The following is a 16,871-nucleotide window of genomic DNA, read 5'->3' on the forward strand; positions in this document are numbered from 1 at the left end:
CCAGGCAAGAACGCTGGAGTGGGCTGCCACTTCCTTTTCCAGGGGATCTTCCAGATCCAGAGATGGAACCCACGCGTCCTGCATTACAGGCAGATTCTTTACCACTGGGCCACCAGGGAAGCTGTAAACAGAACGTACCCGGTGACTTACCAATGATTGTGTTGTACACTGTGCGTTCCTTCCCTCAGCTTGAGAGAGTCCCTGCTGCATATTTTCATGGAAATGAGTTTAACAGAATGAGTTTGGAGTCGGCAAGAAGAAAGGCGATTCCTCTGTGGTGTTCTTTCTGTTTTAAAAGGCTTCTAACATGCCTGATATGGATATTGGCACAAATAAGAATTATACCTTCGGAGGAAGGAGGCTGTTGAGAGGGAGGCCGTGTATTTCTGCTTAAACTGGGCCTCTGAGAAGGTGGTGTTTTTCTAAATGATCTTTTGATGAGTGCTTGTAACACAAAGAATTAACCCCTATTACAGGTCAGTCTGCTGCTCAGTTAGAGAAATCTGCCTGGTCTGTGAGCAAGGCATCAATCCCTTGGGCAGGGCAGGATATTAAAGATCATCCAGGGTTTTGCTGGTCCAAATGCGGTCCCCCAACCTGCAGCATCAGCACCACCTTGTTGGCCTGATGAAATGGAATCTGCACGTGTTTAGCCCAGGTCCCCAAGAATTCAAGTGTGAGCCAGTGTCTGAGGATCTGCGGCCTGGAGGGTGCTGCTGGCTCATCTCCCATCAGCTTGTCCACCCCTGTCTGCCTAGGAGCCCAGCCCCACCCTGGGACAGCCTGGTGGATTCGAGGGCTCTCTTTCTTAGAAAGGCAGTTCAGCCATCTATTCAGATCACAGGGACTACATCGTCCCAAACTGGCGTTGCATCCCAGCTGTGCTGCTTGCAGCCTGGGTGACCATGGATGGGTTGCTTACCCGCTCTGTGCCTCCGATTCCTCCCTGTCAAATGACTGTCATGAGAGTCCCTAACTCATGGGGTTGTCGCAGGGATTAAAAGAGTTAATCTCTAGGAAGCATGAGAGCAGTTCAAGTATCTCAGTAAGCGTGAGCTATTATTATACTGCCTGGATTTCTGCCTCATGCCATGGCTCACGTCTGTCCCTAGAGCCTCAGAGAACAAGCTTAACTCCCCATCCGTATGACAGCCCTGTGTATGTCCGGAGGCAGCTCTCATGCCCTCTGCAATGTTCCCCAGGCTCTAAGCACCCTGTCTTTCCCATTCCTTGGGTGACGTGCCTTTGATTTCCACAGCACATCCGCCAGGAGCTCTTCTGAGAACTTGCGCCTCCACAAAATCTCAGCATCCGTGCCACAGCCCTGTTGACCCCCTCAAGCTCAAAAGTTCTTACTTCTCCGTAGCCTGACTCCTCTTTCCCTTGACCCAGGTTTCTTCGAGATCACACAGGATCCATGTGTGCATTCCTACCCCCTTCCAGGGAAGCCTGGTGCACCGGGGCCTTCCTGAACCTGTTAACCCCTGGCTACCCAGAGAGCACCCGAGTGCAAGCCTCTCCAGGCTTCCTACAGCCGCCACCAGGGCTCCACAAACGCCCTCCCTCTAGTGGAGTCTGCAGGAGCCCTACTAGAGGCACAGGCCTCCCCGGGACCTTCCACAGAAATCCCCATCCTACCCACCTCCCCTCCCTCCCCAGCACCCCCCCCCCACTTTGTCTGCCCTGACCCGGAAACAGCCGCACCCATCTGTCCCCATCCCTCCTTCCCCAAGGCTCCTTTTGTGCCAGAGCCTGGCAGAAGCCACCGAAAGAGAGTGAGTTAGTCGCTCAGTCATGTCCAACTCTTTGCCACCCCATGGACTGTAGCCCGCCAGGCTCCTCTCTCCATGGGACTTCCTAGGCAGAAATACTGGAGTGGGTAGCCATTCCCTTCTCCAGGGCATCTTCCTGATCCAGGGATCAAACCCACATCTCCTTCACTGCAGGCAGATTCTTCACCTCCGTCCTATGGCTCCTGAAACACATCAGGGGCAGCCTTGCCTCTGCAAACATCTTTTACGTTCAGGGCAGGTGCTTCAGAAGGAAGCCCCCTGCATCCACTTCAGTCCCAGATTCTGCAAATAGACAGGTGTTAATTACAGGGAATTCCATAACAGCCTGCTCATCAGAGTAAACTCCCCTCAGTACCCTCCCCAGTGAGCACTCTGCTTTAGCCTTCCTCTGACACTTGTACCCTCTGGCTGGAGAATAACATTGGACCATTCTTTATTTATAACCCACCTGCCCAGATGTGCGCACCTACAGTTGGGCTTGTCTCTCATTTTGAGACTCAGACTTAAACTCCTCACAAACTACTCTCCAACCACTGAAACCACAGGGATGAGTCCAGATGCATTAGGCTAAGCAAAGGAATTTCAACTCAAAAGGCCACACACTGTGATTCCATTTATATGCATTTTGTACAAGGCAAAACTAAAGGGATGGAAAAGAGTGGTTTCTAAGGAACTGGGGCTGGGGGGTGACCCAAAGCGGGCAGGAGAGAATTGTGTGAGATAATAGAATTGTTATACATCTTGATTGTGAAGGTGGTTACAATCAAAACTCATGGAACTATACACTAAAAAGTGAATTTTACTGTTTATAAATTATACATCAATAAACCTGGCTTTAAAAAAAATTACACTTGCCAATCCTTTCTGGAACAAGGCAAAGCGTAAGGCAAAAGCCATCAACTTTTGTAAACTTCTCACCCACTGCTGAAAGTGGGAATTGGATCTCCTTGTAAAATCAGGTCTGTTAAAGAAAGGGATCAGTGGTTCCTGCAGAAGGTGCCCCATTTTGAAAGGACTCAGACCATGCGAGACTTTCCTTACTCATTCATCCGTCCATCCACTCGACAGTGTTCATTGGACATTTCCTAGGAGGCAGACCTGGGACAGAATCGAGCAAGGCAGAAACGGCTGTGAAACAAGATACAGCCTCTGCCCATAACGGGGAATCGTCCAGTGGTCCGGGGGGTTGGCTGGGTGAGGCAGGTGGGACGGCAACTGCAGAGAAGTAAAGTGCTCAGTCGTGTCCCACTCTTTGCCACCCCAGGGGCTGCAGCCCACCAGGTTCCTCTGTCCGTGGGATTTTCCAGGCAAGAATACTGGAGTGGGTTGCCACTTCCTTCTCCAAGAGATCTTCCCTACCCAAAAAACAAACCCACATCCCCTGAATTACAGGCAGAGTCTTTTACCGCTGAGCCACCAGGGAAGCCCCAGAGAAGTAAAGAAACAGTGACAAAACAGGATGGTGGAGCTCCTGGGAGGGGGCGTTCAACCTCATCCCAGGGAGCTGGGAAGCTTCTGGAGAGGAAGCAGGCCTCAGCGAGTTAGCCAGGAAGGACAGTGGGTGTGAAGACACCCATCCCTGGAAGGTAACATATGCAAAGGCCTAAAGGACAGAGAAAGGGGGCACGTATTCTTAATTTTTTTATTTTTATTTACTTTTTATTTATTTATTTTTTTAAGGGGGCACGTTTTAAAAATTACAAAGAACTCATTTGGGAGCCTCGAGGCTGGGGAATGGGGGTGCTCTAGTCTTTTCTTCCTTTCTTCCGCCAGTTTGAGGTCCCACTCTGAAGAACCACGTGTCACAGAGGAGAGAAAACTGCCGTAACTGAGGGCCCTCGGGTTTTAAACACAATAAATCTGCTCAACAAGTGAAGAGAGTTCAGATTAATTGATTAAAAGCTCCTGGGTACTTGAGCTTCCTAACTTTTACCTCTGTTTTAACCTGGGTCTGTGATACTTTCTACTTCAGCAAAAAAGGAAAATTAGATGCCAAATTGGAAATTACAACAGCAAATTACAAAGTGTTCCCTAGACTCCCTGACTGGATACCCCTGGTGCTCACTGTCTGACCTTGACCACCAAATAGGTCTGTTTTTTCACTTTAAACTGTTCCAGGTAATGCAAATAGACATTTTGCAGATTTCACTGTTGCACATGCTTTCTGAATTACAGAGAGAACAATTTCCACATGGCCTGGCTATATTTCCCTAAAGCACCTATGACGTCATTATTTCCCACAGGAAGGGCTTCCCCCCCAGGCCACACACTGAGCAGTGTCTGAAATCAGCTAGAACATCCACCCCATACTCTGTAGAACTCCCAGAACCCTCTGGGCCAACCAAAGCTGTGTCCAAGACTGCCTTTTTAGGGCTGCTCCCCCAAGCCCTTCACCCACACCCATGATGAATCTGGCTTCGTCCATTCCCTGCAGGAGATTGGTGTCTGGCATTGTAGCAGAATTAATCATCAGCGCCAAAGCAACCGGCTTGATTTCCATTTTCCAGCTATTTCTGAGATTCAGCCCGCTGAATAAATGAAATTCCAGTTTCCCATCATTACTCTGTTGATGATGATAATGAACCCGAGTACGGCTCCTGTTTATCCATCTTCTTACTAGATGAGGGTAGAGTGTTACGTGTTGTTACATCAAGATGGGCTGGGAAAGCGTTGCTCCTTAAATAGTGGCATCCTGTCCCATTCCACAGAACAGAACTCCAGGGCCTCATAAGATTCCCCCTCCAAAGTCTTTGACCCCTCAAACCTGCTTGAACCCCTCTATACAGATGATCAACAGGAAAGGATGGAGAGTGAAAGGGGTCTTTTCTCCCTGAGAAGGGACAGGAAGAGAGGTGTAGGAGGGAGTGAAAGTTGCTCAGTCATGTCCGACTCTGCGACCCCATGGACTATACAGTCCATGGACTTCTCCAGGCCAGAATACTGGAGTGGGTGGCCTCTCCCTTCTCCAGGGGATCTTCCCAACCCAGGGATGGAACCCAGGTCTCCCGCATCGCAGGCAGATTCTTTACCAGCTGAGCCAGCAGGGAAGCCCTCTGGGAGGGAGGGTGTCTACAAATGACTGACCATTGGAAGCCGGGGTTTTGTCTTCCAGGGTTACCTGTCAGAAGGGCTGGTAACGAAGTGGTACCGCTCACCGCGCCTACTCCTCTCCCCTAACAACTACACCAAAGCCATCGACATGTGGGCCGCCGGCTGCATCCTGGCTGAGATGCTCACGGGCAGGATGCTCTTTGCTGGTAAGCTGCTACCTGGCCACCCTCCTGCCCCTCTGCTGCAGCTCAATAAAGGAGGGGGGTGGGGGTGGGGAACATACTAATCACAAAACCTGCTATCCTCCTCTTTGAGGTTGCCTCTGACTTTGACGGCACTACTTGGAGGCAACTTGTTATCAACTATTTCAGGCAAAATACTACAAAGGCTAAAAAAAAAAAAAAAAAAACTTCTTGAGCACTAAACTTCCAAAATCAAGAAATCATGTCTCTTCAAACACCTTGAGATTGACCCATGAAAACACCCATCCTACTTTTTCAGCTCCTTTCTCCCCTCTCCCTGCCACTGTGAGAGGTCGATCCGGAGTGCTCATTTAGAGAGGGGACCACACCAGGCTCCCAGAGTCCCTGAAACTGACCCTACCTGAGTCCACTGCAGGGAGAAGCCAAGTGACTCCTTCGGAGCAGACACTGACGCTTTGGCACTTTCTGGGTCAGCATTCACACGTGCCTAGTGCCACACACGGCATCGTCGGGGGAACACGGGAGAGCCCTGCCCTTGGCCTCCAGCTTCTGGAAGACTGGGACCCCACAGAAATCGGTGGTTGGTGGGGATGGGGGGAGGATGCTCTGTGCAGCTGGATGAGTCAGGAAGGAAGACCAGGCTTGGTTGGATTTAACCCAGTAGAGGTGAATGGCAAGGCTACTCGTGCAAAAAGGGAAAACAAAAGGAATGGAATGGCCCAGAGGCCAGAGAGGGCAGCAAAGATTCAGACCTGACCCATCCCAGCAGCATCAAAGCTCTGAAACAGTGTCAGCGATGGCCTGGGTGTGAAAGAGGACTTGAGTTTCCGAGAAGCAGAAAGCCTGAAGCTTCTTATGGATGAAGATGCTATTCATTCCCAGCATCTAGCATGATCCTTGGCAGGGAGAGGACACCCCATAAATATATGTTGAATGAACGGATGAGTAAGTGAATGAGTGCTTGAATGAGCCATTCCGTTCTGTCCCACAGACCTGGCGCACCCCGTCTTCCTCCCCCTGCCAGGAGGAGCGCTCATAACATGTCCCAAACTTAATTTGCTATTCCTGATTTTTTTTTCCCCTCCTAATGGGAATCCAAAAGGTAAGACTCATTTCTAGGCTTAAAATCGTTTCCTCCCCCAGCCTGGTAAAGGGCATGCACAGAGGTGCATAGGAAGGAACGCTTGGAAAGCCCCGGGTCGGGCTGCTCCCATCATTTTAGCGCGGGCTGACTGAGGCTGTACGAGGCTGTACCATTCCGGAGGTACAGAATGCTAAGAGAAAGGATGGGGCCCCAGAGACTACCCCTTCTTCTTTCTGCATCTGACCAAGCCCCAGAGATGGCAAGCAACCTGCCCACCGTCACCCAGCAGTTAGCAGCAGAATGAACCCAGGTCCCCGGGCTCCCACTGTCCTAGGCTCCTAGGCGCTGGGGTTTCCATACCCACCAGCCGCGTGGGCGGCAGGCGTAACCATCTGGCGCTTGCCTCCCCAGGGGCTCATGAGCTGGAGCAAATGCAGCTCATCCTGGAGACCGTCCCCGTGATCCGGGAGGAGGACAAGGACGAGCTGCTCAAGGTGATGCCTTCCTTCGTCAGCAGCACCTGGGAGGTGAAGCGGCCGCTGCGCAAGCTGCTCCCGGAAGTGAACAGCGAAGGTACCGCCGCCTGACTGTCCGGCCGCGTCCGGAGGCTGCGCCCTGCGCCGTGGCTTCACCCTGGGGCCCGAGAGCAGGCAGTCTCCTCCAAGAGGACCAGAGTCCCTAGACACAGAAGCGGGGGATCCCTGGTAGCGGGCCTTTGTCCTCGCTGCTTCTAGACCGAGTTCAGCCATCAGGCCACCCTCAAGGCAGTCCACTGCTGGTCCTCCATACTCAACCCTGATTTTGCTTCCTTTTCCTTCCTTCTCACTTGCCTCCCTCCCTCTCCCCAACCTCCCTTTACTTTTTTCCCTCTGGAAGGCATGGTACGGTTTCACCAGCTTCAAAGCCTGACCCAGGCTCAGCTCCCAGTTCCACCAGTGACTAGCTGTTTAGCTTTGGGCAAGTTTCTTAACTTCTCTGAATCTGTTTCCCTAACTGTAAAATGGGTATAATAACACATGACACATAGGGTCATTGTGACAAGTAAAACAGAATTTGTACAGTCCTTGGCATAGGATATTTTCTCCATTATCTGAGATGTTAGAATATCACAGTCTCATATCTGCTAGAGTCTTCCTTGTTGTTATTCAGTCGCTAAGTCGTGTCTGACTCTTTGCAACCCCCTGGACTGCAGTATCAGGCTTCTCTGTCCTCCACTGGCCCCCAGAGTTTACTCAGATTCATGTCCAGTGAGTCAGTGATGCTATCTGACCATCTCATCCTCTGCTTGAGGAAATTCCTATATCAGATAGGATACAGGTTTGGCCAATTGTAAGAGAAACCCAGATTCTCAACAACTTAAATGACATTTATTTCTTATTTAAGAAAAAAAAAGAAGTTTATTTCTCTCACATAAGAATCTAAAGTAGACAGTCCAGGGGCACTGAGGTAGACCTGGTCTATAGTCATCCAGGGGTCCAAGGCCCCTTCTGTCTTATATCTCTACCACCTTAGGGGGTTGCCCTTACCCCTTTGAGGAAGGTGGGGGAGGAGGGCAGCCCCTTGCCTCTAATGTCATGAGCCAGGATTTGGACACTTCACTTCCATTCATGTCCTGCTGGCCAGAACTTAAGTCACCTGGGCCCACCTCGCTGCAGTGAGGCTGTGAGATAGAAACTGATCCCAAAGCCACTGTGTGTCCACGTCCATGACTATGAAAGAGGAGAATAGGCATGGGTACAGGCTACCGTCTCTGCCACGCTCCTCCCCATCAAGAAACCAAGAACTTGGACTAACAGTGTCTTTAGCCATGATCCCCTTTCAATCAATAAACTGTCTCAGCTTTCCCATCATTAAGGGAGAGAGGCAATTTGATTCCCCACTAATTAAGTCTAAGCCCATCCACATATTCTTTGATTCTTGGGCCTCTGTAGAAATCCTGCCATGTGACAGGAGGTTCAGAATTCTTAGGAATTCTGGATCAGGGACGAGTCATCCATGCCCCTTCCCAAACCACTACACACAGCAGCCCCTCTGAACATGGTGGGCCCATCTCAGAGAAACCAGAGACATGATAGATGGCCTACCTGCAAAGACGGATACCTGTCAGAGATGAGCAGAGGAAGGAACACACCCTAAGGGGCCAGCGAGAGCTCTAGGTATTTGGGGAGGGGATGAGAGCTACACTATATCAGAAACACCAAAAAAACCCAAAAACGTGTGGGAGGTTGAACTTGCAGGAGAACGAGCTGGGGAGTGAGGGTGGCGGTTATGAGTTAAGGGGAAGCTGGTGCTGTAGCCGATAGACGGGAAATCTCCGTGGCCTGCCCACTAGCAATGTAGTCACAGATCGACTCAAGTCCAGACGAGGGGGCCCCTGCCTGGGACACAGGCCATCTGCCATCTTCAATCAGAGCTTCCAAGGCTCCCCCAGGCACCAACTTCCAGCTGAAACCTGGGGGTGGTGGTGGGGGGAAGAGAGCAGACCTGCAGGAGGTTTTGAAGAAGATGGCCTTGATCTGTCAAACCTCCAGGGGCAACATGTGGGAGAAGAGCTCTCGACCCAGGAGCCCCGGGCTGGCAGGCTCTGTCCGCCCGCCCTCCTCCACGGTGACTGCTCTCACTCGGGCTTTCTACTGCTGGGTCCTACAGGAGGAGGGTCCTCCACCAGCTCCCCCCACAGCTGCACTCAACCCACGACACCTGATGGTGGGGGTGGAGATGCCCCACTTCCCCCCTCCAGGTGGGACCACCTCTGAGGCGCGTCCCACGCTGTCACCCGGAGGACCCGGTGGAACAGAGCCCCAGGTGCCTTCAGCAGGAACTGCTTACTGGCACGTCCTCGGCGGGCTTCTCCCCCACCCCCCACCTTCCTGGGGGGGTGCTTCCTGGGGTCACTGCCACATAAAGTGCCTCCACCCCATTCCTTGTCTCTGCAGAAATCCAGCCAAAGGCAAAGTTCTAGCCCTGACCTCCCATAACCAACGGTGACCTTATCTTACAAGTCATTTCTATCCCTCTGTATGTATTGTACATATGTGGGCACTCAGTCATGTCTGACTCTTTGCGACCCCATGGACTGTAGCCCGCCAGGCTCCTCTTGCCCATGGAATTTTCCAGGCAAGAATACTGGAGTGGGTTGCCATTTCGTGCTCCAGGGGATTTTCCTGACCCAGAGATCGAGCCCACATCTTTTGCGTCTCTTGCATTGGGGCAGGCAGATTCTTTACCACAAGTGCCACCTGGGAGAAGACCGTAACCCCTCTGAAAGTGAAAGTAAAAGTCACTCAGTCATGCCCGACTCTTTGTGATGCCATAGACTATATGGTCCATGGAATTCTCCAGGCCAGAATACTGGAGTGGGTAGCCTATCCCTTCTCCAGGGGATCTTCCCAACCCAGGGATCAAACCGGGGTCTCCTGCACTGCAGGTGGATTCTTCACCAGCTGAGCCACCAGGGTAACCCCTCCGTTAGTTCATTTGTGGAGTCAGAAAGCAGCATCTGCTCTGAATTTGTCCCCAGACTGTGGTGAGGGTCATGAGAAAGGGAACGGGTAAGAAGCCCCTTCACAAACGGAAAAGTACAGACACTCGGGGGCATCCCCTCGCTGAGGGGTCTCATTCTCAGCGTGGCAAGGGCACCAGTGACCATCCCGCCCTGCTCTGCTCCCCACAGCCATCGACTTTCTGGAGAAGATCCTGACCTTTAACCCCATGGATCGCCTGACCGCCGAGATGGGGCTGCAGCACCCCTACATGAGCCCCTACTCTTGCCCCGAGGATGAGCCCACCTCGCAGCACCCCTTCCGCATCGAGGATGAGATTGACGACATCCTGCTGATGGCCGCCAGCCAGAGCCAGCTCTCCAACTGGGACAGGTGCGGCTCCAGGGGCCCACGACCCCATCCTCCCATTTCCATCTGCCTCCGATCCTCCCTGACCTCGCCTTCTGTCTCTCGAGTTCTAAAGTCCATGGGGCGCTTTCCCCAGCTTGGCTTCCCGCCCTTCTCCCCTTGCCTCTAGATACTCGCTGTAGATGAACAGCCGTGTCCCGCGTGTGCAGCCAGGGGCCTGCCTCTGTACCACCCAGCCACCGCCCCCTCCCTCCCCAGCCCAGATGCACCACACACCCGGGGTTCAACACAGAGTCGGGCAAGCATTTAACGCGCACCCACGGCCGGAGCTCACGTCTTGCAGGCTGGGAATTTGCCCCAGAAAAGCAAAGTGCAGCAATGCAAGAAAATAAGATGCAATTCACCATCACACAACACCTTCCTGCTATTCACATCCTTTGCGTCTCCTGAGAAGCCAGTAAAGGAGGCACCATTATCATTATTGCCCACTGATACATGAGGAAGCCACCGCTCAGAGAGGTTAGAGATTGGTATCGTGTTACACGGCTAACAACTTGGCCACGAAGGGCAGTCCCCTGTCTCATGTCAGACACCGCTAACACTCACAGAACTCTTCTCTCCTAAACTGGGCCGGGCCTCAGAATCCTTCTCAACCCAGTGTGCCCAGAGTCACTACCAATGAATCAGAGCTGGGGAGAAGATACATTTTTTTGTTGCTGCTGTTGTTTTTTTTTTTTTTTTTTACAAACTCCACATAAGCACACAGTGATCTCTCAGGGCCCTTCCCGTTCTGATGTTCTAGATCAGGCAGCTGGACGTTTAGGCATCACCACCTGCTAATTCTGGGAGGGGAGCGATCGTGGCTGCTCCGTTTAGAAACAGAACTCGAGGGCTTAGCAGCTAGGACTCCGAGGGGGCCGAGGTGGGAGCCCTGCTGCTGTGAGAAGGCGACAGCTGGTTACAGAAGTGACAGATGAGCAGTGTCTCCTTTTCGGTCATTTGACAGATGGTGGTTTCAAATTAAGGAGGCTCCGAGGGAGGGTCAGGGCCACGTTGCTATTTTGGGACAGGCTTGTTGTTGTCGATAGTTGTTATCAAGAGTTGCCAGCAAATAGAGATTAATGAAGACCCTCTCTGCTGCTGCTCCCATGCTAGGCCTGCCCTTGACTGTGGTCCCTGCAGCCCTGCCCCCTCCACTCCACAGCATCTAGGGGCACAGAGCATTGACGTAGCAGGGTTCATCCTATGCTCATCACGGCTATGGCCTGAGGCTGGTGCCAGGAAAACTGTAGCAGGGTTTCTTTGGCCCCTGCCCATCCACTCTGACCACTTCTAAACCTGGGGCTCCTCTGGTCTGACTTTTCCCATCACACCTGCATGACGAAGGCGGATGACAAAGGCAGTGACAAGCCCTGCCCACAGGCCCTGCTGCTCTGGGCAAGCTGTTGACTTCTGAACGCATGTGTCCTCACCTATGGAGCAAGTGACAACACTCCACGGGGTTGCTCTGGAGACTGCAGACAACTTATCGGGTTGGCCGAAAAGTTTGTTAGGGCTTTCCATACCATCTTGTGGAAAAGCCTGAATGAATTTTTTGGTCAACCCAATACATTTGGCCCTTAGCATGTAGGAGCCAAAAGTGGAAGACATCTCATTGGGGTGTTATTAAATGCTATCACAGAGCTGCAGAAGAATGGAATGAATATGAGCTTTTCCTTTTTGAATTATGCCCACCCAGTCCAGCCAGTGTAGAAACTGGCAAGACAGTTCAGTGAGTTACGCAGCTGGAGCACTCACGGTTCACTGAAGCCCTGAATCCTCAGGCGTGCCATCTGCACATACTCACACTCTGTCCAGGGTCCAGGCCTAACCCTTACCAAGATACTGGTCCTGGTTTCGGGGGATTCTGAAACCTCAAACTAATAGAACTTTCTTTCTAACAGAACCATTAGAGTGTCCAGAAGTGATGCTCTTCACAAGTTCTTCCTCCTAGAAATCTCTGCCGTTTCAAGGACCCTCCTGGGAGGAGGCAGCGTTCACCTCGAGGAGTGGCTCCTGCCCTCATGTCATCAATGGGCAGAGCTGGCACCTTCCTGTGCTTCACAAACCACAAGGCCTGGGCCGCAGCTGCCTGCCCGCCCAGCTACACAGCGAACCTGCCTGCCCTTGGTTCTTCCCGTGTGAGCACTCGGCCTCCTGTTCCAAGAGGCTTCCTCTGTGCTCCCTGCCTCCCTGCCCCCTAAATTCCGCATAGAACACCTGACACACGGAGGGCTCAGCCCAAGCTGAGGGCCTGCCCACCTGCTCCCCTGCCCTTTACTGGGTGACTGCTCTCCAAGGCCCCAGGACAGCCGACAGGGAGCAGAATTCCAAGGATCCTTGGCCTCTCTTGAGGGTGCCTGTAATCCTTTGGTACGCCCCGCCTGCTCACATCTCACACAGTGCTGCAGAGCCTCCAACCAGAACCACCAAGACAGGGTTCTTAGCCCTGATTGGAGCTTAGAAACACCTGGAAAGGTCTGATGAACACAAAGCTGCAGGGCCTTTCCCTAGACATCCTGAATCAGCATTGGAGGCGCGGGGCGGGCATGGAACTTTATTTTCAGTTCCCCACCACACATACACACACACACACACACACATACACAATTCTAATCTGAGCCAAGGCGGTGAAGCACACACACACACACACAATTCTAATCTGAGCCAAGGCGGTGAAGCACTCATCAGAGCCCTGCTACTCAAAGTGTGGGCCGCGGACCAGTAGCATCAGCATCACCTGGGAACCTGTTAGACATGCAGATTCTCAGACCCTGCCTCATCTACTGGATCAAGATCTACATTCTAACAAGGTTCCCCAGGTGATTTGTGTGGACATCACAGTGTGAGGAGCACTGCATAGGTGGATCCACTAGAAAATGTGTTCCAAGGAGACAAGGATTTTGTTCCCTGCTGTGTCCGGTAATGCCCAGTACAGCACCTGGCACAGAGGAGGTGCTCAAGAAATATTTGTAGGGTATTGAATGAATGGGCTTCCAAAGAGGCCCTAGTGGTAAAGGGCCTGCCAATGCAGGTTTGATCCCTGGGTCCAGAAGAGCCCCTGGAGGAGGGCATGGCAACCCACTCCAGTATTCTTGCCTGGAGAATCCCATGGACAGAGGAACCTGGCGGGCTACAGTCCATAGGGTCACAAACAGTGGGACATGAGTGAAGTGACTTAGCACGCACACACATTGAATGAATTCCATCGAATTCTCCAGGCCAGAATACTGAGTGGATAGCCTTATCCCTTCTCCAGGGGATCTTCCCAACCCAGGGATCTAACCCAGGTCTCCCGCATTGTGGGCGGATTCTTTACCAGCTGAGCCACAAGGGAAGCCCAAGAATACTGGAGTGGGTAGCCTATCCCTTCTCCAGCGGATCTTCCCAACCCAGGGATCAAACCGGGCTCTCCTGAGTTGCAGGCGGATTTTTTACCAATTGAGCTAGGAGAGAAGCCCCTTGAATGAATACAAGAGGATACAATCAGTCCCTCCACCTGCGCTCTGGGGGGCTCACGGTTACTGTTCCTTTGTCCCTGTCCCTCTCACCTTGGAGGTGGGGGACAGCAAGAACTGGGGGGACTGGGAAGGAATGGAAAGCCTGCCTGTGGGGGCAGACAGGGATGAGGGGGGTTGGCTCCCTCCGCAAAGCCACCCCGGCTGGCGGCTGGCGGGGCGGGGAGGTGGCGGGGCTGTTGGGGGGGGGGGGGGGTTGTTGTCCAATGGGCGTCCCGTCTTACCCTGCAGGTACCCCGTGAGCCTGTCGTCGGACCTGGAGTGGCGGCCCGACCGATGCCAGGACGCCAGCGAGGGGCAGCGCGACCCGCGCGCGGGGTCGGCGCCGCTGGCCGAGGACGTGCAGGTGGACCCGCGCAAGGACTCGCAGAGCAGCTCGGAGCGCTTCCTGGAGCAGTCGCACTCGTCCATGGAGCGCGCCTTCGAGGCCGACTACGGGCGCTCCTGCGACTACAAGGTGGGCTCGCCGTCGTACCTGGACAAGCTGCTGTGGCGCGACAGCAAACCGCACCACTACTCCGAGCCCAAGCTCATCTTGGACCTGTCGCACTGGAAGCAGGCGGCCGGCGCGCCCGCGGTGGCCGCGGACGCCGGGCCGCGCGACGACGAGCCGGCCAGCCTCTTCCTGGAGATCGCGCAGTGGGTCAAGAGCACGCAGGGCGGCCCCGAGCGCGGCGCCAGCCCGCCCCCCGACGGCCCCGAACGCCGCCTGTCCCCACCCGGCCGCCCGGCCCCCATCGACGGGGGCGCCAGCCCGCAGTTCGACCTGGACGTGTTCATCTCCCGCGCCCTGAAGCTCTGCACCAAGCCCGAGGATCTGCCGGACAATAAACTGGGCGACCTCAACGGCGCGTGCATCTCCGAGCACCCCGGCGACCTCGTGCAGACGGAGGCCTTCTCCAAAGAAAGGTGGTGAGGGCGGAGGGGCGCTCCAGGCCGACCCCCTGGAAACCATCCGGGGAAAGCCGGACCCGGCCGGAGGGGACCGCCCCCCGGCACCTCCACCAGCCCTTCCGCCCCCTCTCTGCTGCCCTGGGGTTAGCGGAACAGGAAGGATCCGAGGAGCGAGAGGAATGTCCATTTCTTAAACTGCCTTAATTACTAGCCTTTAACCTCTGGGAGCGTGTTTGAACAGGAGCCTAGTTTGGGGGTTGGGGGTGGGGGGTGGGTTGATCACTTTCCCAGCAAAGAAGAGGCCCTTGTGTTTTTACCATTGGTGGTGTGCAGGGCAGAAAGGTCTTAGCAGTCAGAGGCCCCACCTGGGTGGCTGGGTGGAGAGGAACCTGGCAGAGAGGGTTGGCACCCTCTGGACAACATCCTCAGCTGACAGATGAGAAACACAGGGAGGTCCAGAGAAGCCAGGTGACCTGCTGATAAGATCAGGGCCTAGTCTGTGTCAGGGCAAGCCTTGAATCCCAGTCTCCTGGCTCCCAGGCCAGTGTCTGTCCACTAAACAATGTCTTCCTCTACTGGGGTCACTCTGGCCTTTTTCTCAGAGAACTTGGTTCAAGACATTTCTTCCCTGTCCATTGCCAGCTTATCCATTCCATGTGCTTTTACTCAAAGCCGTGTCCTGTGAATTCTGAAATTGGACATTGAGCCAGTTCTTTCCCCTTGTCACCAAGTGTTTTGTTTTTTTTTTTTTTTCCTGGCTCCTCAAGTACTGAATATTCCCACTTGCCTCACCCCGGTGTGATCTGAACTCTCGGTTTCAGATCAGACCAGTTCGGGATCTGTGGGTAAAACCACCCATCCTCCCAGGCCTGTGCACACAGCTTTTCCAGAACTTCCTATGCACTTTGCTGACACACGCGCAGACACAGTGACACAGCTCTTGTTCCCCAGGGAATGCCGTACACTGGTGAGTCTAAAGACAGCAATTCCAAGAACCCCTGCAGCCTGCCCCGCACCCCTCGTACACACAGCCCCGCTCCAAACCTTGCGAGCTTCTGCTCTAAGCCCAAATTGCCCCTTTGGAGGAAAGCAGTGAAGTGCCTGGAACAGAGTGGATATGCTGGGAGAGCGGCTCTCACACAGGACCCATCGACCTTTGTTAATTCTGCCCTTGACTTTGACCATCCATTTGGCCCCAGCAAACAGCAGGCCCTGAAGAAATGCACTGGAGAGCAAGGGGCCTTGGGGACAAGGAATCCAGAAAGGCAGGAAGGTCTGCAAAGTGGGGTGCCGACATCGAGGGCCCTCAGGGGTCAGGTACCAGCATGAGGACCCCACGGCAAAAGAAAGGACTGGAGACCACCATGTCCTCCCTAGCTTAGGCCAGGATGAATTTGGGGCACGCCACACCAGAGGTGCACTTGTTCACAGAGCCTCAGGGGACAGCGTGTAGCATGGCAGGCCCTCTGCAGAGGCATGGAGCCCGGTCCTCGGCAAACGCTCTTCCGTTTCCACCACTGGCATTCAGCTCCCCCCAGAGATGCCCACAGTAGCCGGTCTGTAAACAGAGGATCCCCCAGTGTTGATCATAGGCTGCGTTCACCCTCACCTCAACAGCACCTTAAATCTAATCAGCTAACTAGGATCTGTACCTTGAAACCTGCAACACATTAGAAACTTATATTTAAAAACAATTAACCATAGTGACCAATTTTTACCTGGGAAATATGTAAATATGAAGTGTTGGGGTTTCTTTGTTGTTTTTCTTTTTTTTTTTAAGAAAAGGAAACGTACACCGCTCTCATGTGCCATTTGTCCTCAGAGGGCGGCTTTACTTTTTTGGTAAAGGAACAAGCTGCTGATCTTGACAAGGAGTTCATATATAATTGTTATTACAGAGGAATTGCTATTACTCATGTTTTAAAAATATCTATTAAACATTATTAAACTTGATCGGGATGGGCCAAATAAAGTTTTATTGGAACATAGATTCATTTGTTCGTTTGCTCATTCTCATTCATTTACACGTTATCTGCTGTCTTTAACAGCAGTTGAGTCATTGGAATGTGGCTGGATTCTCCCTGGACCTATGAAGGCAAGGTGTTTTGAGGGGTTGCAAGTTGAAGGGGAGGTGAGGAGAGAATCTACAGAGATTGGTAAAAAAGGGAAGACATTCTGCAATCACTGGGGTCAGGCCCAGTGTCCATCTTGTATATTTCAAACCATCTCTTGGAGTCAAATCTAAATCTTCTGACCAAGGTTGGTTCTTGGTCCCACAGCTTCTTCCTAGCTTGGAGCTCTATCAGTGAGGAAAGTCAGAGGAAGCACTGGCTTAGTTTCCTTCAAAAGCAAACTCAGAGACAAAGAGTCAATGCAAGTAATTAAGGGGCGGGAGAAATGACCTCAAGAGACACAGGTGATAGGGAAGTGATGGGGAG

At 53.0% G+C, this 16,871-nt stretch overlaps 1 protein-coding gene across 5 annotated transcripts in view; it reads left to right on the top strand.

Moving 5' to 3' along the window:
- MAPK4 (mitogen-activated protein kinase 4) overlaps nucleotides 1–16,421 on the top strand; it is a 165,719-nt gene extending 149,298 nt beyond the window's left edge. For all 5 annotated transcript variants that reach the window (XM_043444365.1, XM_043444362.1, XM_043444363.1 and 2 more), the window contains 4 exons: nucleotides 4,906–5,050; nucleotides 6,543–6,704; nucleotides 9,805–10,006; nucleotides 13,771–16,421. In XM_043444365.1, coding sequence (XP_043300300.1) covers nucleotides 4,906–5,050; nucleotides 6,543–6,704; nucleotides 9,805–10,006; nucleotides 13,771–14,455 — 1,194 coding nt within the window. In that variant the 3' untranslated portion in view covers nucleotides 14,456–16,421. The remainder of the gene's footprint in view (nucleotides 1–4,905; nucleotides 5,051–6,542; nucleotides 6,705–9,804; nucleotides 10,007–13,770) is intronic.
- The last annotated feature ends 450 nt before the right edge of the window (nucleotides 16,422–16,871 follow it).

The sequence above is a fragment of the Cervus canadensis genome, chromosome 23, assembly GCF_019320065.1.
Source record: "Cervus canadensis isolate Bull #8, Minnesota chromosome 23, ASM1932006v1, whole genome shotgun sequence".
NCBI lineage: Eukaryota > Metazoa > Chordata > Mammalia > Artiodactyla > Cervidae > Cervus > Cervus canadensis.